The 21,433-nt window shown below is 41.7% G+C and overlaps 1 protein-coding gene across 2 annotated transcripts in view; it reads right to left on the bottom strand.

Annotated features, from left to right (window-relative positions):
• CGAS (cyclic GMP-AMP synthase) overlaps positions 1-21,433 on the bottom strand; it is a 29,414-nt gene extending 7,981 nt beyond the window's left edge. Inside the window, exons 1-4 of one of the 2 annotated variants that reach the window (XM_019749271.3) lie at positions 20,446-21,412; positions 13,873-14,092; positions 10,592-10,834; positions 1,389-1,491 (exon numbers count right to left, since the gene is read on the bottom strand). In XM_019749271.3, coding sequence (XP_019604830.3) covers positions 1,389-1,491; positions 10,592-10,834; positions 13,873-14,092; positions 20,446-21,087 — 1,208 coding nt within the window. In that variant the 5' untranslated portion in view covers positions 21,088-21,412. Of the gene's footprint in view, positions 1-1,388; positions 1,492-10,591; positions 10,835-13,872; positions 14,093-20,445 lie in introns of both variants that reach the window. The other variant, XM_019749272.3, reaches the window with a different exon arrangement.

The raw sequence follows: 21,433 nt of genomic DNA, 5'->3' as shown, positions 1-21,433 counted from the left end.
CTCCATCTGGTCAACTCTACTACCTAAGCTGGTTATTTCATTCTTAATTTCTTCTATTGAGTTCTTAATCTCCAGAAATTCTATTTGGTTCTTTTTTAAAATTTCAATCTCTTTCGTAAAATGCTCATACTGTTCTTTAATTGAGTTTCTGAGTTCATTTAACTGCCTATCTGTGTTTTCTTGTATCTCGTTGAGTTTTTTCAGAACTGCAGCCTTGAATTCTCTGTCATTTAAGTCACATATTTCTGTATATTTAAGTGCCTTTTCTGGAGATTTTTCACTTTCTTTCTGAGCTATCTTGTTGCCTTGGTTACTCATGGCGATTATTGGTTTACTATTTCTCTTCCTAGACATCTACAGGAGTGACTTCTGCAACAAGTTGATAGGAAGAGGTCTTTCTTTTGTTCAGCAGCTCTGTTTACTCCTGCAGGGATCCGCCCAGATAGGTGGGGCCAGGGGCGGGGTGAGCTGTGAGAGGTGGCCCAGAGCAATGGCAGCGACCACCACCACAGCCGGTACTGCTTCCACAGCTCTCTTCCCTTTGCCGGAACTAGTTGGGCTGTGGATTTGTGTTTGTGGGCCACAGTTCTCAAATATAGCAAATTTTCTGTTGTTTTGATCTGACACTGCTACTGTTTCGCTTCTAGCACCGGCAGGTGGGGGCGGGGCGAGCTCTGAGAGGGGAGGGAGGGGGCGGCTAGTCTCAGTGCCTAAGGCTCCGTTCTCTGCTCGGCAGTGCGGGCTTAAACCACCGTTTTCAGCCTTTTTCCCTCAGTCTTTTCTCCGAGGTCTCTGCCGTGAGCGTTGGGTTCAGCTGTGTTATATGCTGTCCCCTCTGCCCTGTGGAGCCCTGGCGGAGCCCTAGCAGTCCGATCTCCCGCAGCTGCGGTAGTTCCGGGAAGCAGCGAGCTCGGCGCACTGAGCTGGGTCTGAGTCCTGCGCCCCCGGAGCTGCGTCTCCGCGCGCTTCTCACTTTCCTCCTCCCCCCGCTCGCGCGCGCGAATCTCCCACCTGTAGGTGATTTCAGTCGGTAGTGGGCCTCTTCGTCTTGCCTGTCTGCTGTGCAGGGAGTCCTTTGTGGAGTTTTTGTTGTTCGATTCTTTGTAAATTCCAGGGGAGCTTTACAGAGGCTCACCTCACTCCGCCATTTTTCCGGAACTCCTGGCCTTGCCTTCTAACAACACTCCCTCCTTGGTCCCTTAGATCTGGCTTCCCTGGTTTCATGCTCACCCTCTAGATAACATTCCAGGTCAATCTAGCCATGTGCTTCCCCCAGAACTCAACCCAGCAATGACCATCTTCAGGTTTGAGCTATGGAGTAAAAACAAATTTTTTTTTAATTGAACATTACATAGATTATCCCCCATTTAACAAAAGAAGGAAATTACCTGCAACACTTCACTCCATCACTTTCACAGCATGTTTTAGAATTTCCATGATTTTCCAAAATGTGCTTTTCAATGTGAGAGAAAGATAGCCGCCATGTTTCTTCTTAATTTCCAAAAGAAAAATAGAAAAGCACTTTATCAAAATGTCAATATATAAACAACACAATATTTAAGTAAATTACTTTATTAAAATATCATTCTGAAAAATTTCTAGGGGAAGATAGACTAAAAGAAGTGAACATATAAATAATTAATTACATATTAAAAGAAGTCATTTGAAGTAAACAATGGACCAAGACAGGAAAAAATCGGGGGAGAGGTTAAAGCTTAATGTAGTTAGTGACTGTAAGATGTATTACCTTCTGTATATTGCTAAATTCAGTTTGTTGATATTTTGTTTCACTAATAATTTGAATCAATGAATTCAAAAATTTTTTATGCCATCCTTGCAAATTTTGGTATTCATGTAAATGAAACAGGGAATATTTCCTTTCTATTCCTTGGGAGAGTTTGTGTAAGATTAGTATAATTTTCCCCCAGCTTCTCCCCAAGTTTTACCATGGCTATAGCTCTTTTAAGCTCAGACTATCCTATTGCCTCATTGGTTTTATACCAGAAATGCACGATTGGTTTATAATTTAAAAAATCAATGAATACAATCTGTCACATTAACAGAATCAAGAAGAAACATGATCATCTCAACAGAAACAGAATATGCAGCTAATAAATTTAACATTCATTCATTAAAAAAAACATATCAGCAATTTAAATCTAGACAGAAACTTGATCTGATGAAAGACTTTCAAAAACACAACATGATAATATAAGGTAAAAAATTGAGGTTTTTTTTTCTTCGGCCGGCCCCATGGCTCAGGTGTCCATGCTGGCCGTGCTCCTAACACCCAGGTCGCAGTTCGATTCCCTCAATGGCCAGTAAGCTGCACCCTCTACAGCTAAGATTGTGAACAATAGCTCGGCTTGAACTGAATTTGGGGGGCAAGGAGGAAAAAGGGGGGAAAATTGAGGTTTTTTCCTTTGAGATCAGGAAGGCAGATGTTTGCTATCCCTATTCCTGTTCAACATGCACCACCTATCCCAGCAAGCATAGTAAGGGAACGAAAAAAAGATAATAGCATTGGAAAGGGAGAAACAAAGCTACCATTATTATTAAACAATACAATTTGCGTAAGTAGAAAATACAAAAGAAGCTGGGTGACAGGTATATGTGAATTCATATAGTCTTCAGTCTACTTTTCTATTGGTTTAAAATTTTAATACTAAAAAGTTACAATTGCCTATGAGTAAATCTAATACAAAATTTCTGTGGAGAAAACTCTAGAGGAAATCTAAACTAATGGAGATGTGTACCTGTCCATGAACTGGAAGACTCATTATTGTAAATACATCAAGTCATCACAAACTTATCTATAGATTCAAGGTACTCTCAATAAAAACTTCAAAAAATGTTTTTGTGGAACATAACATGATACTGATATGGGCCAAGCGAGTAGACTTCCCCACTGAAAAACTTTGTTTTCTTTCCTATAGGGATTTTAAGTTTCCTTTTTCTTGTTTCCTTTTCCCCAGTTTCTTAGCTCTTACCAACCCCCCCGCCTGCCCCCACTTAATTATTTTATAAATCAGTTTCTTAATCTTAGGCAACAGATTGTTGCCTAAGAATCATAAGAAGTGTTTTTTGCCCCTGCTTTAGATAATTATCTTGAAACTTGTGATTTGTACTTGTTGATTGTAATCACTGAAGCCTAATGTTCTTCCCAACCCATTCTGGACCCAGCTCTTGGACAATTAACGCCACCTGAGTGACCAGTTGAATGGCCATAGGCTCCGTAAGAACTGACGGACTTTCCATCACGGACTTAGCCACCCCACATCAATAGCTTTGAGCTCTGCTCTTTAAGCCAACACTTCTAAATTTATTAATTAAAATATATTTAAAAATAATAAAAAATAAATAAAATAAAAAATATTTTTCCTCATTCAGGGGTCTTGGAGATACAGATGATACCCCAGCAAGATGACCAGTCCCAACCAAAGAAGCCAACACGGTCTTCCAGGCAGATCCCGAGACCCCTTCCTCTCATATAAGATCAGATAGGGCGAGAGTTCCGTGAATCCCCAATAGGTAGGGCTAGCTCTACATCCCCGCCCAGCAGGAAGCAAATACAGAAGAAAAGACCTCCTGTCCCTCAACTTCCCATAGAGATTTTATGGGGATCATGTCTCTCAAGGAGAAAACAAGGCAGGCAGTTAAACAGGCATTGGATCTCTACATTCCTGCACATCCAACTCAACTCACAGAATGCAACTCCTTAAAGGACCTCCCCTCTCCGCCCAAAACTTCCCCTTTTCACTATAATTATCAACCCCTATGAGGAAACAAATGAGTACAATACCCAACTAGATGAGACCAGTCACTCACACCTGCACAGTACAGGCAACGACCTTCATTTCACCTGTGCCTCATTATACCATCATTATATCATACATATACTAAGAAGTTCATTAAAATCATTATTAACAGACTGAATTCTGGGAAGGAACACGCGCAGTTTAAAATGATGAGGTAATAGCTCCTTGTCAATCACCAGTGTCAATCAAGTGGTCCCACCCCTGGAGAGGAACAGTCCATCCTAGAATAAAAAGGATAAAACCACCAAGTCATCATCAGTCGGGGCCTTTCGAGCCTTTTTGAGTCACGTTTTTGGTCAGGCCTGCTCCTATCTCTTTGAAGTGTACTTTTTCTTTTAATAAACTGGTCTTTCACTACTTTACCTCGGTATCTCATTCTATTCTTTGCTCGAGATGCCAATAACCTGGATACCACACCGAGGATGGCCCACCCTCCGGCAACGTAGCAGCTAGGATTCCTGGTTTTCCTCCAGGAGGCCCGGGTTCGACCCCTGGTGTGGGTACCTAGCCTAGACATCGCCGGATTCAACCCCTGATGTGGGAACGAAGTCCGGGCATCATGTTGATAAGGGTCTGCTCTTCGGTAATTCTCATAATTTTTATGAAAATAAAAAGGGTCAAGAATATCTAAAACATTCTTGAAAAAAGACAAAGTGGGAGAACTTGCCCTATCAGATATCAAGATTTATAAAAATACATTGTCTATGACAATATAATACAGTGCAAGGGTAGACAAAGATTTTAATGGGACAGAATAAAGAGTGTAGTAATAGCAACACAATATATGGACAATGAATATATAGAAAAGGTGGTATTGAGCTAGATGTACTCATTGCTACTGTATATATCCATTTATGACACCCATTCATGCCATCCTGAAAAATACAAAAATGCAAAACTATTGAGATGGTAAACAGATGAGCAGTTGCTAAAAGTATGGGATGGGAAGGTTTGAATAAGTGAAACACAAGGGACTTTTTAGGGCAGTGAAACTATTACTTGAGGGTAGATACATGATACAATGCATTTGTCAAAACCAGTAGAACTTTACAGCACAAATAATGAACCCTAATATGTGCAAACTATTAAAAAATCATTTAGGAAGCCAAAGGATCCTAGAAAATACTGCAGACTGTGAAAAGGGTCTCTCTGTTACAAATGTATAAAACAACCTTCCTGAAAGGGGTGGGGGCAAAAGGTGCTGACCTAAATTACTTTGGAAATAGGGTCGGTAAGACCCTGTACATAAGAGAACTGTACATAAGCACTGTACTCTAATTGATAATTGTTTCCCATGGGGAAATGGGTTTACAATTCTGAAACAACTAGGTCTTATTCCCCAAAAATAAGACCTAGCCAGACCATCAGCTCTAACGTGTCTTTTGGAGCAAAAATTAAAATAAGACCTGGTCTTATTTTATTATATTTTTTCTATTTTACTATAAGACCAGGTATAATCTAATCTAATGTAATATAATATAATATAATATAATATAATATAATATAATATAATATAATATAATACTGGGTAATATAATGTACTATTATACCGAGTCTTGTATTAATTTTTGCTCCAAAAGATGCACTAGAGTTGATGGTCCGGCTAGGTCTTATTTTCGGGGAAACATGGTATACATGTATACTGGGACTGAACAATTAAGTAAATGGGTGGCAGACATGGGAGTCAGGTTTTTCACTGTTGGAATGAGAGGTTACAGATAGCAAGGACAGAAAGAATGATCCACGTGGTAATGGATTATAGTTAGGCAGTATAAACTCTTGTATAGCTTAATATAGATACAAATGGTTAATAAAAACATTTATAGATATGTGTGTACACTAAGGTTAATAAAAATACATATATTTCCTTGTTTCTTCAGGTGAGAGGGTTGACAACCTAGTAACAGAGCACACATACACACAGCACCCAGATCTTGGTTTCTAGTACATTCTCCAATAAAAAGATCCAGGGCTCCTTGTAAAAATGGCTGATTCTAGGACAGATGCAGAAAATACACAAGATGAGCATGGAGCATCTTTGCAGTGCCAGAAAGGGAGTTAGTGCTCAAAACAAAACAAACAAACAAAAAACTCCCACAATTATGGGAAGCATGTCCAAAGGACACAGGAGCCAATTGAAAGAGCTTCTAAAGGCCAAAGTTGGAACAATTGAAACAATAAAATTATTAAAGTAGTATTGGAACACAGCCCAAAGTATAAAACAAATATCCACAAAGCCCATATTGATATAAATTATTAAGTAAGTTAATAAATGGGGGAGAAGAGACAAATTTCCCAAGCAGAATTCCCAATAATTTGTGTAAATACTCTGCCCTTAAAGAGGTGGAGCATAACTCCCCACGCCCTAAGTGTGAGCTGTGCACAGTGACCTACTTCAAAATAGTACAGTATGAAAAGGTGGGAGATAGAGTAACAGTGGAGAAACCTGACAAACACTACCTCACTCAGGTGATCGAGGTCAACATAAACAGTGCTAAGTCATGTTCACAGCATGTACCCTTAACATGATGTGATGAAAACGGCACTTTACCTCTCTGGCCTTCCTTGTCAAAACCCAAAACTCCAGTCTAATCATAAGAAAAACATCAGATATGGGCCATATGAGGGACATTCTATAAAATATTTGACTAGTACTTCTCAAAACTGTCAAGGTCATCAAAAACAAGCAAAGAATGAGAAACTGTCAGTCAAGAGGAGCCTCGGGAGACAGGATGACTAAATGTAATGTGGTTCCTACATGGACTCCTGGAACAAAAAAGGGACTTTAGGTAAAAACTAAGGAGATCTGAATAAAGTATGAACTTTAGTTAACAATATCTCCTTGACATTGGTTCATTAATTGTGAAAAATATACATAAAATTAATGTAAAATGTTAATAATAGGGAAATAGGTATGGGGTAAATAGGGCCTCTCTGTACTATCTTTGCAATTTTTCTGTAAATATAAAACTATTCTAAAACTAAAAGTTTATTTTAAAAAGCTACATTGAGATGTCATTTCTCATTTTTTGGATTATTGGCAAAAATTCCAAAGTTTAACAAGTTCTGTTGATAAGGCTGAGGGTGAAACAGGTACTCTCAAATATTGTTGTGAAAATGCAAATGGTACAATTCCCTACGGAGGCGATTTGGGCAGTATCCAGCAAAATTACATATGGATTTACTCCTTGACCAGCTGTAAAAATAGACTGTAAAAAGGAATGGGTGCTATTTCTATATATAGTTATGGAGTGATAGCCAGGATATCTTAAGTGAAAAAAGGAAGGTATATTTTTTATCTTAATAAAAGGGGGTAGCATATATATATATATATACATTTTTTTAAAGTGAATGGGTGTGGGGGCAGAGCCCCAGAAAGTAGTTTCCAGGCTCTCGGCCTCACATAGACAGGTGCCTGGCTCAGGTAGTAAATGGCCATCAACTGTGATTGCATGGCCATCAGCTGTGGCTAGTTGGCCAACAGCTGTAACCAGTGAGCCATTGGCCGCTAATATAACTGCTGTGGCTACGCTAGCAGAGAGAGAGAAGGAGAAGAGAGAGAGAATGGGGGCTAGCAAGAAGATGGCGGCTGGGCTGGCAAGCGCGGATGGCGGTTTGCGGACAGTGTGGATCCAGCCTCCATTGAGAGTATAGTGCCGCCAGAGAGAATATAGTGGTATGACTCCCCTACCTATGGCTCCGTGGGTGTTCCTTTTTGGCCTCACCATATCCTGCGTTCTTGTATGGGGAGCGGGAGCAGAGACCCCGCCGGGTCCCCCGCATGACAATGGGTAAACCAAAAACAATTTGGTTTTCCAATCAGGGAATGAATGGAAGATACGTTTCTCTACGAGTACCTTTTTCTGGCCTTGACTTTAAAATCATGTGAATGTTTTATAAATTTATGAAACAAAATCAAAATTTTAAATCCAGAATCTAAAACTAGAAATCATAATGAAACAAATGAATTTAATTATGCTGAGTTAGGCAGCTTAACAAGCTGCAGAAATTTTTTCAAGTGAGTTTAAACTCGATATTTTGATATTTTGATAAACTTGATATTTTGTTCTTTTACCTTAAGAATAAAAGAATGGCAAAGAAATCTTCAACTTTTTTTTTATAATTATACTCTTGGTAATAATATTAGTATTATTATTTTGAAACGGATAGGTAGAAAATTTTTTTTAATTTTTCAAATTTTAAATTAAAAATCAAATAAATTATAGTTTAAAAAATACATCTTGAGACCAGGAAAATTCCTAGTAAAATGTTTAGAAAGAGAACAGCTGTGCCGGGCCTGTGGCTTAAGTGGTTGGAGTGCCATGCTCCTAATGCCGAGGTTGCTGGTTCGATTCCCACATGGGCCAGTGAACTGTTCCCTCTATAGCTAAGATTGTGAGCAACAGCTCTCCCTGGAGCTGGGCTGCCGTGAGCAGCCCGAGGTTGGCATGAGCTGCCGTGGGCTGCCGTGGGCTACTGTGTACTGCTATGAGAGGCTAGCATTGAGTAGCCAGCAGCCAGAGCGACTGGGGACCGACTGCCTCAGCGGGGGGAGTGCAAGGCTCATAATACCAGCATGGGTCAGGGAGCTGTGTCCTACACAACCAGACTGAGAAACAACTGCTTGTACCAGAGTGGGGGTGGGGGTGAGGGGAGAGTCAGACGAAAGGGGGGGAAAAAAAAGCTAAAACAGGTGTTACAAGTGTATCCAATCTAGTACAAGTATTTTCATTGCTAATCTGCCTTTTTCAGTCACTCAGGTATCACACACACACACACACACACACACACACACACACACACACACACAGTGTTTTGCCTGAATATAGGTCATCTGGAGTAATGGGGGATGGAAAACCACAGCCAAGGGTAACAGAGAACAGAGGTCAGTTGAGCACCCATCACCAGCCTCCACTTTCATCTTAATGCAAGGATGTGAGGAACTACCCAACCACATTGGTCTTTGGACAGCCACCGGGCCAACGGAAAACTCTTATATCTAAGCTGATTTGTTTCCAATCTTTCCCAAGATGGTTGGTATAGGCCCAGCAAGAGGGTGGTATGGGTGCCATTGAGATATCTGTATCATATACAGTAAGGGTTTCTTGGGGCTGCCTTTCTAGAAATTGTTCAGGGGTGCAATCCCGCTTTGCAGGAAGCTACGTTCCTTTTACAAAACCATGAATAATGATATATATAATTCTCTCTTACAAACAAATTTTCTTGCAGAAAATGACTCCCATATATATACATATGCAATATACAAAGTTATGGTGTATGTCCACAAAAACCCAAGCCTTCAACCTAAGCATGACTGACTATTTCTAGGATTTGTTCAGTAATACACATTTATAACTTGGTTCATTTGTTCTGTGGTCTCCTGCAATTTCCCTGGAGTCCAACAGTAGTAGGTACCAAAAGTCCTTATATAACTTTATGGGAGACAAATAAAATAATCAGCTAATTTTTTCTGCCACCTGAGAAAACATCACCATTATTTAGTTTTATCTATAGACTAACTCAGCCCAGTTCTCAGAACTTGACTGTTACCCAAGAACACTGCCTGAGAACCTATCCTGACCTGAGACTGGGGTACACAGGCAAGGAGGAGACCTAACCACTGTGCTCTACTGCAGCTAAGGCTGCAAAGGTCTAGCTGCATGAGGAGCAGTGGAAGGGGAAGATGAAAGAAAGAGACAAATATGGCTGGGAACAAGAGTCCAGGCTCTGATGATCACAATAATACAGGGTCTGACAATTCAGTTTGTGAAATCCTAGAAAAAGTGCTACATACCTCATTGCTCAATAGCACTACAGTCACCTTTGAAGTACTCCCCTTGGGAAGCTATGCACCGATGCCAGCGCCTAGTCCACACTTCAAAGCAATTTTGGAACTCTTTTTCTGGAATGGCCATCAGAGCTGTCGTCATATTACCCTCGATGCCCTGAATGTCATCAAAATGTGTTACTTTCAATACTTCCTTTATCTTTAGATAAAGAAAGAAGTCACTGGGGACCAGATCAGGTGAGTAGGGAGGGTGTTCCAATACAGTTATTTGTTTACTGGCTAAAAACTCCCTCACAGACAGTGCCATGAGCTGGTGCATTGTCGTGATGCAAGAGCCATGAATTGTTGGCAGAAAGTTCAGGTCTAACTTTTTCATGCAGCCTTTTCAGCACTTCCAAATAGTAAACTTGGTTAACTATTTGTCCAGTTGGTACAAAGTCACAACGAATAATCCCTCTGATATCAGAAAGTTAGCAACATCATTGCAACAAGTTCATGAACTTAATTGTCAGACGCCATATATAACTGCCATGGACTAAACTAGGGATTTTACATATGTCTTATTTTTATCTTCCCAGAATCTTTTAAGTAGCTTTGATTATTAACCTAGTGTACACATGAGCAAACAAACAGGTTTAGAGAGGCTTGGTAACTAGCCCAAGATCACACAGCTAGTAGGAAAAGGAGCCTCATGGTTCAGATCCTGAGCAGTCTGACTCCAAAGCCAGGACTGCCCTTCTTTATTAAAAACAAACAAAAAAGACAACATTCAAATGTGGGCTAGTAGACATTTTAAAGCTGAGTATTTGATCTTACTACTATGACTATGCCCTTTTCAACTCCATCTCTCACCAAACTCCCATCTTGTGGCCTATTTAGCCTTATGGCTCTTGAAATGCCAACAGCAGTTGATCTTTTACTGCCCTAGTATATAACATTAATGACTCTTTATATGCCTTTAAATTAACCTTCACATTCAAGATACCTTGCAAACCACGGCCTTCCTTTGCAGGCTTGGGTACCAGGCAATATGGCTGTAGTGTTAGAGCTTTCCTAACTTTTCCTCCAAGCCATTGTTTGATGAATAGGCCTTCCTGGGTGCTATGTGGCCAGCTTTGCTTTGCTTCCAGAGTCAACACTACATCCACAGATATTTCTTTAGGTTGTCTAATAAGAAGTGTTACAGCAGGGCTCCTTGCCTTCTTCCTCTCCAAAATGACATCTGCATCTGTTTAAACGTATAAAAGGGAAGAAAGTGTTTATCAATCTAACTTTCGCAAAACTATATGGACAATAATATATCTATAATTGGAGATACATAAAGTGCTAAGGTGAAAATTAGTTCTGAGGCGGAAACTGACCCCCAAGGCAAAGTGTTTTACTCTTTTAACCAATATTTATTGATATCTATCATGGCACGGAAGCATTGTCAAGATTCTGTCTGGTATATATGATAAGGAATCCCTGAAGATTTGGGAGTTTGGGAGTAGATCTTAAATATACACAATTTTTATTTTTTTAAAAAGAAAAAGGTAGCAGAAGTGAGAGCAATTAAAGAGGTTCAAATCAACAGAACTGATAGATGGACCGAATCTGCGAAGTAACGAAGAAGGTAGGAGTTCTGGAATGCCATCCCAGGATTTTAGCCTGGGAAATGATTGATGTTGACTCCATTCTTTAATATAAAGTAAGCAGGAGGAAGAAAGGTTCAGCTAAGATGAATTTCGTTTTAGATACACTGAGCTCTAGGTACCTGGTGCCTATGGGACACCCAAGTGGAGATGACCACTAAGCAGGTGGGTAAGGTGGTTAGAAGTTCAGGAAAGGCCTCTAGATGAGAGATAGTGGCTTTGGGATTTGGGGATGTACAAGCAGTTGTTAAAGACTACTCCCAGATAAGACTTCTGGAAGCTATCACAGTAAGAAAGAAGATAGAGCACCAAAGAGGAAATCCTAGAGAACACTGTCATTTTCTTATCATGAAATCTGTAAACCTATCCCCTTTACCCATTATATCCTTCTTCCTAGTACCACCAAGGGAGTGTCTACCATCTTTCAAAGGCCACCCCTGCACATGGCCTCTGGAGCCTCACCTTCTCAAGCACCCTGCTCCGTCAATTGTTCCCTCTCCTGCATCAATGGCCTTCCCTTTCCTGCTGGATCATTCCTGTCTGCATACAAAGGGTTCTAGTGTCTCTCATTCTAAAATATACTTCTCTTTTGACCCTGTACCTGCCTCCTCCTCACACTTACCTGTCTTTCTACTTCCTTTGCAGCCAAAACTTTCTGAAGCGTTACCTACATATGCTGTTTCTACATCCCTGCCCTTTCTCTCTTGTGTGCTCATGTCAAATTTACCAACAATCCCCATAAAACCAAAGACCAAATCCAATGGTTTTCTGGATGTCAGTAGCATTCTAAACACTGACCACTCCTTCTGCAAAACACTCAGTCTTCTTTTGCTCCTTCTCTTCTCTCCAGCCTTTAATGGGATCATTTTCTTACCCCTCTACTTAACATTGCAATTCCCCCATCCCATCCAATCCTCAACACTGCCTATCTCTCTCACTTTGCTATTCTTCTTCATCATAGGACTTACTATTTTTCAGTACACAAGATAATTAGGTTTTTCCATTTGTTATTAATTGTACCTGCCCTTATATGATAATAGGGTACAGAAGGGTGAGGGTCTTCACCTATTTATTCATTAATATATCCTAAACTTCCAGAACACCTGTCACATTAGATCATCAATGTATATTGATTAAATTAATGAATAAATGAATCTACACTCTCTGCATAGGTGATCTCATTCATTCCCAATGCCACTCATATATGTTGACAGTAGCCCAAATGTATCCTCTGAACTCCAAACCCATATCCAACTACATAGTTGACACATTCACTTTAACACATCACGGGAATCTCTAACTTAACGTATCCAAAGCCAAACTTGTAATTCATTCCCCACAAAGTGTTTCTCCTATGTCCTTCCCATGTTAGAAAACAGCACAATCTACACAGGTGCTCAATCCAGAAACCTGGGAGCTTTCTTCAATTCAATCCTCTCTCTCACCCCTACATTTAATCCAGAAGCAAGCACGGCTACATCTTGGATGTATCTGCTTCTCTCCGTCTCCAGTGCCCCAGAACATCTCCATCCTTTCATCTGTACTATTATATTGTCCTTTCTAATCTCCTTATTTACCTTCTTATAATATCTTCTCCATAGAAGCCAGAGTAAACATTTTTAAAAAACAAAGCAAGGGCCGGCCTGGTGGCTCAGGCGGTTAGAGCTCCATGCTCCTAACTCCGAAGGCTGCCTGTTTGATTCCCACATGGGCCAGTGGGCTCTCAACCACAAGGTTGCCAGTTCAATTCTTCGACTCCCACAAGGGATGGTGGGCTACGCCCACTGCAACTAAGATTGAACATGGCACCTTGAGCTGAGCTGCCGCTGAGCTCCTGGACAAGTTGGTTGGAGCGCATCCTCAACCACAAGGTTGCAGGTTTCGACTCCCACAAGGGATGGTGGGCTGTGCCCCCTGCAACTAGCAACGGCAACTGGACCTGGAGCTGAGTTGCGCCCTCCACACTAAGATTGAAAGGACAACAACTTGACTTGGAAAAAAGTCCTGGAAGTACATACTGTTCCCCAATAAAGTTCTGTTCCCCTTACCCAATAAAATCTTAAAAATAAAAAAACCAAAAAACCAAAGCCAATCATTACTTCCTAATTAAAACCTGGCTTCTCAATGAACATGGAATAAAATCTCCTTTCCAGGGTGCACAAGTCCTTGCAGAATCTGATCCCTGGCCACCTCTTCAACATCATTTCAGGTCATTCTTCCCCTTGTTCACATGGGTCTCTTTTTGTTCCTTGAGCTTGACAAGGTCTTTTGTGTCTCAGGACCTTGCTCTACCACTCGCTACTTCTCCCAGTTCATTCTCTGCAGAGTACTCACTGCAATGTGTATTTACAAGCCTCAAGTTTCAAGGGGGGAATCCTATAATTTTATTCAACCACATATGCCCAGTGGTACAGCAGTTCAGTGAATATTCAATGGAGACCAAATAGAACCAATCAACATTAAGGAAGAATACCAAGGAAATGTAGTAGACTAAAATCAAGGGCAAAGAGTTATTTCTAGGAGGCCATAATCAATAGCGTGCTGCAGGGAAGTCAAGAAAGATCAGGAGAGGAGTGTACACTGGCAATAAATACATATGATTAGAACTTTAAGAATCAAAAGTCAAAAATCTTACCTTCAATGTTTTTAATTTCGTCCTTAATGATTTTCCTAAATTTGTTCAGCATCAAAGAAGCTGATAATATTCCGTCTTTTACAAATTGACTCAGAGGATTTCCTGCAGGATTTCTTTTGAACTTCACAAGGTAATAAGCACCACTGTTGCAATACGGTTCTAGCTCAATTCTGGGGACCTCCAGTTTGAACATAACATCAAATTCATTAGGAGCAGAAATCTAAGAAAAAGCAAAAATAGCAGTGAAATGTTTGCTTGCGAATATTTTCCAAGCAACTGCAATTTCTTTTTCTTGAAATTTCCACTTAAAATCCTACTTTGAAAAGCAAGATTCCTAATATTTATACCCTCTGGGAGTGGGACTAGTGGAGCTGGAATAGTATTATTGGTTTTAGTTTGTAGGTTCTATACTCATTCCTTCTTACCATGAAAATTGTCATGCAGGGTGTCATGCGGGGTCTCAGCTCCCACTCCCCACATAAGAACGCAGGACATGGTGAGGCCAAAAAGGAACGCCCACGGAGCCATAGATAGGGGCGTCATACCACTATAGTCTCGCTGGCTGCTGGGTTGGAGACACAGGAAGCAGGAGCCACACTATCCGCAACCCGCCGTCCACTTCTGTGCTAACCAACCTCACTTGCTAACTGCAATCTGCCTCTCTGCAATCCGCAATCCACACTCCACCATCCACTGCTAGCATAGCCACAGCAGTTATATTAGTGGCCCATGGCTCACTGGTTACAGCTGCTGGCCATCCAATCAAAGTTGATGGCCATTTACTACATGAGCCAGCACCATTCCACGTGAGGCCGAGAGCCTGGAAACTGCACTCCTGGCTCTGTCCCCACAGAAGACGTGGACGGTTCCCCAACCAGCATAGGCCAGAGAAAGCAAGGGTCATTGCGGCCCTGTGGGCTGGGAAGTTCTTGCTGAAGCAGCCCGGATGCAGGACTTGCAGTCCCAGGAGGAAACGCTTGCTGAGTCCTCTGTGGGAGATGAGAGTGAGGTCAAGGTCGTCCTTCACCCCCAGGACGAAATGACTATGGACTATGGGGAATGGGCTCTATCCATAATTTAATGGACCGCTTGACTGTTTGCTTGGGAACATACCACCATGTAGTGGAACTGGCGGATGTTGCTTTTGTGTCTTGACCATACAACATCGAGAATATGTAAGCACCTTGATTGTGAGCCATTGTTGTTCCAGCATGTACCCTGAGAGGCCCAGGAGAGTGTCAGTGCCCTGAGAACCCTGGCTGAGTCCAGGAAGTCTGGCTGTGCCCAGAGAGAGTGGCAGTGCCCTGAGAGCCCTGGCTGAGTCCAGGAAGTCTGGCTGTGCCCAGAGAGAGTGGCAGTGCCCTGAGAGCCCTGGCTGAGTCCAGGAAGTCTGGCTATGTCCAGAGAGAGTGGCAGTGCCCTGAGGCCCTGGCTGTGCCCGGGGGAGACTGGTGGTACCCTAAGAAGCCCAGGAAGTCTGGCTGTGCCCAGAAGTACTGGTGGTACCCTGAGAAACCCTGGCTGTGCCCGGGAAAACTAGTGGTACCCTAAGAAGCCCAGGAAGTCTGGCTGTGCCCAGAAGCACTGGTGGTGCCCTGAGAAACCCTGGCTGTGCCCAGGGAGCCTGGCTGTGTCCAGGGTATTGCATTCACCTCCAGGCTCCTCGCACAGGGCCCCTCGCAGAAGACGCTTGTCACATAGATTGTGAGGCGAGAGCCTGTAGGGGTGGAGTGTGGGGACAGAGCCCCAGAAAGCAGTTTCCAGGCTCTCACCCTCACATAGAAAGGTGCTGGCTCAGGTAGTAAATGGCCATCAACTGTGATTGGATGGCCATCAGCTGTGGCTAGTTGGCCGTCAGCTGTAAACAGTGAGCCATTGGCCACTAATATAACTGCCATGGCTTCGCTAGCAGAAAATGGGGGCTAGCAAGAAGATGGTGGCTGAGCCTGCAAGCGGTGCAATGAGGGTTGCGAACAGTGTGGCTCCTGCTTCCTGTGTCTCCAACCCAGCCGCCAGTGAGAATACAGTGGTATGCCTCCTCTACCTATGGCTTCATGGGTGTTCCTTTTTGGCCTCACCATGTCCTGCGTTCTTATGTGGGGAGCGGGAGCTGAGACCCCACATGACACCCTGCATGACAGCCATCTTGTTATAGCTGCCAGTCACCCAAGGGTGAGCTCCAAGTCAGGTACTACATTAGTGTCTTTGAACCACAGCATCTGTAAACCTTCAAAGAATCTTTTCCATTCTCACAATAATTAAAGCAATTATAATAAATGCTTGTTTTTACTACAATAAAAACGCCACACGTCTTTCATTAGTTAGGAGTGTACCTCAAATCCAGCTATTGGGCTGCACAGTACCTAGTAGCCATATGCCTATTGACATGTGAAACGTGGCTAGTGCAAATTGAGATATACTGTGCTGGGTACTGAACTGTCCTCCCCACAGTCATATACTGAAGTCCTAACCCCCAACGTGACTGGACTTGGAATACAGATACAGCTTTTAGTAGGCAATGAAGGTTAAACGAGATCATGAGGATGGGGTCCTAATCTGATAGGACTGGTGACCTTATAAGAAGAGATTGCTTTCTCTCTGCACACATGCACCAAGGAACACAGTAAGGACATAGGGAGAAGGTGGCCATCTGCAAGCCAGGAAGAGAGTCCTCCTCTTAGACTTCCAGCCTCCGTAACTGTGAAAAAATAAATTTCTGCCGTTTATGCCTCACTCAGTCTATGGTATTTTGTTATGGCAGCCTGAGCTAACTAAGATATACTGTAAAGGTGAAACAAACACTTATATCAGTGGGCATGAAGTAGGAGCCTGTGAAAGTCCATCCTTCCGTAAAGCAACAGGAAACATGGGCAGAAAAAATAGTCAAACTCAACCCTTTCAAAACTGTAAATTAACCAAAGGCTTGCAACAATCCAAGAAGATTCAAGAAAAATGACAGAATCCTAGTAAGACCAGTGAGCTTTGTGGCATTTAAATTGCCCTATTCCCATCCCCAGCAGCATACAAAGTTCTCTCATCCCCACTCTCTGTTAGAAACCCTCCACCAAGAGTAGCCACTACTCTGACTTCTAACACCATAGATTAGGTTTACCTGTTTGGAACATCACATAAACTGAATCATATAGTATGTACGCTTTCATATCTGGCTTCTTTCATTCAACATTATGTTCGTGAGAGTCATCCATATTGTTATGTGTATTTGTAGTTTGTTCTTTTTCATTCTATTTAGTATTACACCAAGTTACTGGAATATACCAGAATATATTTACTTAGTGTGGTGTTGGATATTTGAGTTGTTTTTACTTTTTAATTATTACAAATAGTTCTGAGTTTAACTATTATAAAACTGTTCTGAGCAGTCTTATATATGCCTTTTGGTGGACAAGAGCACCCATTTCTATTGTATATATGCCCAGGAGTAGAATTACTGGACCATAGAGTAGGCATGTCTTTAACTTTAGAAAAAATTGTCAATTTTCTAAAGAGGTAATACCAGTTTATCCTGCCATCATTGATATAAGGAAGCTTCAGTTGCTCCACATCTTCTCCAACACCTGGAATTGTCAAATCTTTTAAAATTTTAGTGATTCTAGCGGAGACTCTCATCATGGTTTTAATTTACATTTCTCTGATGATTAATGATGTTGAACATCTTTCCTGTTTATTGCTATTTGGATTGCATACTAAAGTGCCTGTTCACTTCTTTTGCCCAATTTTAAATTGGCTTGTCTATCTTTTTCTTACTGGTTTGTACTAGTCCTTTGTCAAATACACATATTGGAAAATATCTTCTCCTAGTCTGTGGCTTGAATTTTCATTCTCTCAATGGTGTCTTGTGATAAATAGAAGTTCTTAATTCTAAGGAAGTCCAATTTATCTATCTTTTATGGTTAGCAATTGTAGTGTTCTATTTAAGAAATATTTGTATATCCCAAGGTTATAAAGATATTCTTCTTTGCTTTCTCCTAGAAGCTTTGTTGTTTTTCCTTTTACCTTTACGTCTATGATATATCTTGAATTCATTTTTGCATATGCTGTGTAATAGGTGTCATGCTTCACGTTATTTGCATATGAATATCCAATTGACCCAGCACCAATTACAGAAAAGACTATCCTTCCCCCATTGAATTGTATTACTACATATATTGTGTATTGTATTGAATTATATATGTAGGTCTGTTCCTATTTGTCTATCATTGCACCAATAACATCTGCTTAATTAGGATAGCTTTATGGTAAGTCTTGCTCTTTGGTAGGTTAAATCCTCCAACATTTTCTCCTACAGAATTGCTTTGGCTATTCTAAGTTCTTTGCATTTCCATATACATAAATCTTATAATCAGCTGGTCAATTTAAACAAATTAACAATTTAAACAATTTAAACATTTTGTTTGTAAGATCCATTCATGTTGCTGTAGTTTATTCCTTTTCTTTAGTGGTTAATGTACCATTGGCTAAAACCACTATAATTAGTTGATTTCTATATAACATTTTCACTCAGTCTTAATGGTAGAATTAGTTAAGGGCATTAACATCTAGAACAAAAGGAACATTATGGACTGGCAATTCTATAGGGAATTTGTACAAGAAATTTTCAGATTTTCACCTAGAACTTAACAATATTACAATAAAATATATGAATGAGAAATGTGGTAATATGGAACCATGTAAATAAATTACTGAGAAGTATATTTTGTCTATCCTTTCACCAATTATAAAGAGCTTGGAAACCAATTTTGAAATCCAAGTGTATGCATAAAAGAATAAAACACACCAAAATGATAACAGTGAATAAAATAAACAGGAATAATATTGTCTTCTATATGCTTTTCTGAATTTTTCAGGCACATCAACATGGAACAGGGGTGAATATGGGAGAGGATAAAGAAAAAGGTAAGAAGGGAGGGGGTGCTTTTGTGCTGTGGGAGCCTGCTGGAGGGCAGACAGTGGGTCAACTCTACAATGAACACATATACCGTTTATGATCAGTTTTAAAAAATCAATACGTTTTAGATAAAACAAATTTTACTGAATTTCCATCAATGTGATTTTAAAAAGGAGACTGTTCTTTAAATATCTTATTGTTCTCTAGTTCTAACTAGTAACTTTCTTTTTCCTTTGGATCCTCTATATAATTGAAAAGATAGATATTTATGTAATAAGAATCATACTCAAGGAACAGATAGTCTGGTGAAAGTTTTGCTGACTTGACTTTCAAGAAACCTCAGGTGGAATTATATGAGTGGTCTTCAGTGACAAAAGAGTTTAAGATCCAAAGATCAATACATACACTGCCTTTTTGACAATGAACAAATATTGCTAAGTCCACATCAATGAAAAGAGAAGTTATATAGGGTACAAAATTGTGTAAAACATACTGCAACAATGGAACTTACAATCTCTGTGGGAAGCCAAAACAAAAATTTATGAAAGGTTTAATTTCCACTGAAGGCTACCAGGCTAAATGCTTAAAATGGGAATTAAATCTGAATTTACTGAGAAGGGAAGGGTCTTGCGACAGATCACCCATTGTTTCTTTTTGAGACCATTCATTCATTCGTTTGAATGCTTCCTATGTGTTAAGGCTTAGAGATACAAAGATGCTAAGAGTTTATAATCCTAAAACCCTAAATCTAGAGTTTTATCACTATCTACCTTCTGGAGAAGGGCAATTAATTGATTTAAGCCAATATGTAACTCTAAAGATAGCCTCTATTCTGTTCAGCCTTTATTTCTGTTGATGCTACACCCAAGATTTTACACAGAGGTAATGGAGGTGCCCAAATGAGCGCTTAGGAAATTGATAGATTAGGCAAAAACACAACCAGAGAAATCTGCCACTGGTCAGGAAACCAACTCCAGTCAGGAACCTGCTCCTAAATCTTCCATTTATACTGAAATGATGAGTTTAATGACAACCACCCACAAACAAATGGAGCTGTGACATACTTAAAAAGAATTACATCTGATGTGTATTTAGGAAGTATGCTTTTTAGTATCTGTAGGAGACTTTCTCTTTAAAAAGTTTTAACATCCATCACTGTGAGCTTCCTATTACATCTATATAAGAAACTGGGGGAGAGGGAATTTGCAGGGTCTGGAGGGAGACACTGAAGATATTTTTTCTATAGAGTATAGGTGTCCTCATAGGAAAGTTTCTTACATATATTAATTCTGTGGATTTTTTTGCAGATCACTCCTAATCAACCATCTGAGTCATAATTTGACTAGGGACCATATAGCACTCTGACAGAAACACAGTACAGGTCGCCTTGACCTGTATGAATGAATCTATACATTCGCAATCCCCCAACAGTGTTTTGACAGTAGATGGCAATCAATATGGGTTGGCTCTATTTGTTGGATGTAGAGGTGAATAAACAAATGAACTGTTTGTCATTTTCATTAGAACTAAAGAATTAAGAGTCTGAGTTACTTCCAAAGGGAAATGAGGGACCATGGGAAGTGCGGAATATCAGGGAGGCTGGGAGAGGGATGAGGAAGCCGGCCCACGAGGCGCGGGAACTGGAGGGCAGGATCTGGGCAGCTCACCTTCACGTGCTCGTAGTAGCTCCCTGTGCACAGCCGCGTCACACCTTTGAACTCGGACTCAAAGCTCTGCAGTCTTCGTAGCAGATGGTTCACGACTTTATTCACAACATCTGCCGCCTCTGAGATTTCCTGGCGGCGTAGCCTCAACTTGTCCAGCACATCTCGGAGTTCAGGGCTGCCGTACACCCCCTTCCTCCGGCGGAGACTAGGGGCTTCGGAGAGGTCAGAGACCGCCGTGGGGGCGGGAGGGGGTCTCTGCTTCCCAGCGGCGCGTGCACCCCCGTCGCGGCGAGATCCAGCCCTGGGAAGGGGAGCCCCTAGGGCCGCGGGAGGTTCCGGCCCTTCCGCCAGATCCGCCTGCCCGTCCACCGCGTCCTCCGCGCTCTGAGGCGCCTTATCGGAGCCGGCACCTCGCGCGCCCACCTGAGGCCTCCCTACGGGGCCAGGGGTGCTCTTCTTCCGCTGGGATCCCGATGCCCTGGTGGAGCCGCATCTCTGCGCGTTGGGCCGGGCAGCCTCGGGGACGACCCGAGACTCGGTGGGCTTCGTTAGGGCGCCCCTCGCCCTCGGGGCTGAAACCTTGGGTGCGGCAGCCCCGGCCTTCGAAGCTGCCCGCGTCCCCTTTCCGCGCCTAGAATCCATGCCTGGCTCTCTCTGCTACCGAGAAGTTGGCTCCGCTTAGGGAAAAGGCGGCAGAAACAGAAACCAGTAGCTGCGGCTGGAAATGAAACTTAAAAAACTGGCGGGAACACAGCTGCGGAGCACGCGCCGGAAGGGGGGAGGGGGGACCACGCCCCCTCAGTGACTGGACAGATTTCCCACGGCGCTGGGAGAGGCGCTTTGTGAAGGTCTCTCTGGTGCCATCGATGCCACTGGCTCCGGCACCACTCAAAATGTAACCGAGCGAAGCAGGAAACACTCTCAGGAGCTGTAAAAGCCAGACGCATTTGCTGGCACAGCGCCTAAAAGAATTTTGGGAAACTACAGA

The sequence above is a fragment of the Rhinolophus sinicus genome, chromosome 2, assembly GCF_057876585.1.
Source record: "Rhinolophus sinicus isolate RSI-liver-muscle chromosome 2, RSI-T2T, whole genome shotgun sequence".
Lineage (NCBI taxonomy): Eukaryota > Metazoa > Chordata > Mammalia > Chiroptera > Rhinolophidae > Rhinolophus > Rhinolophus sinicus.
Note: the sequence above shows the minus strand (reverse complement) of the source record. Positions and strands in the feature narration are given on the sequence as shown.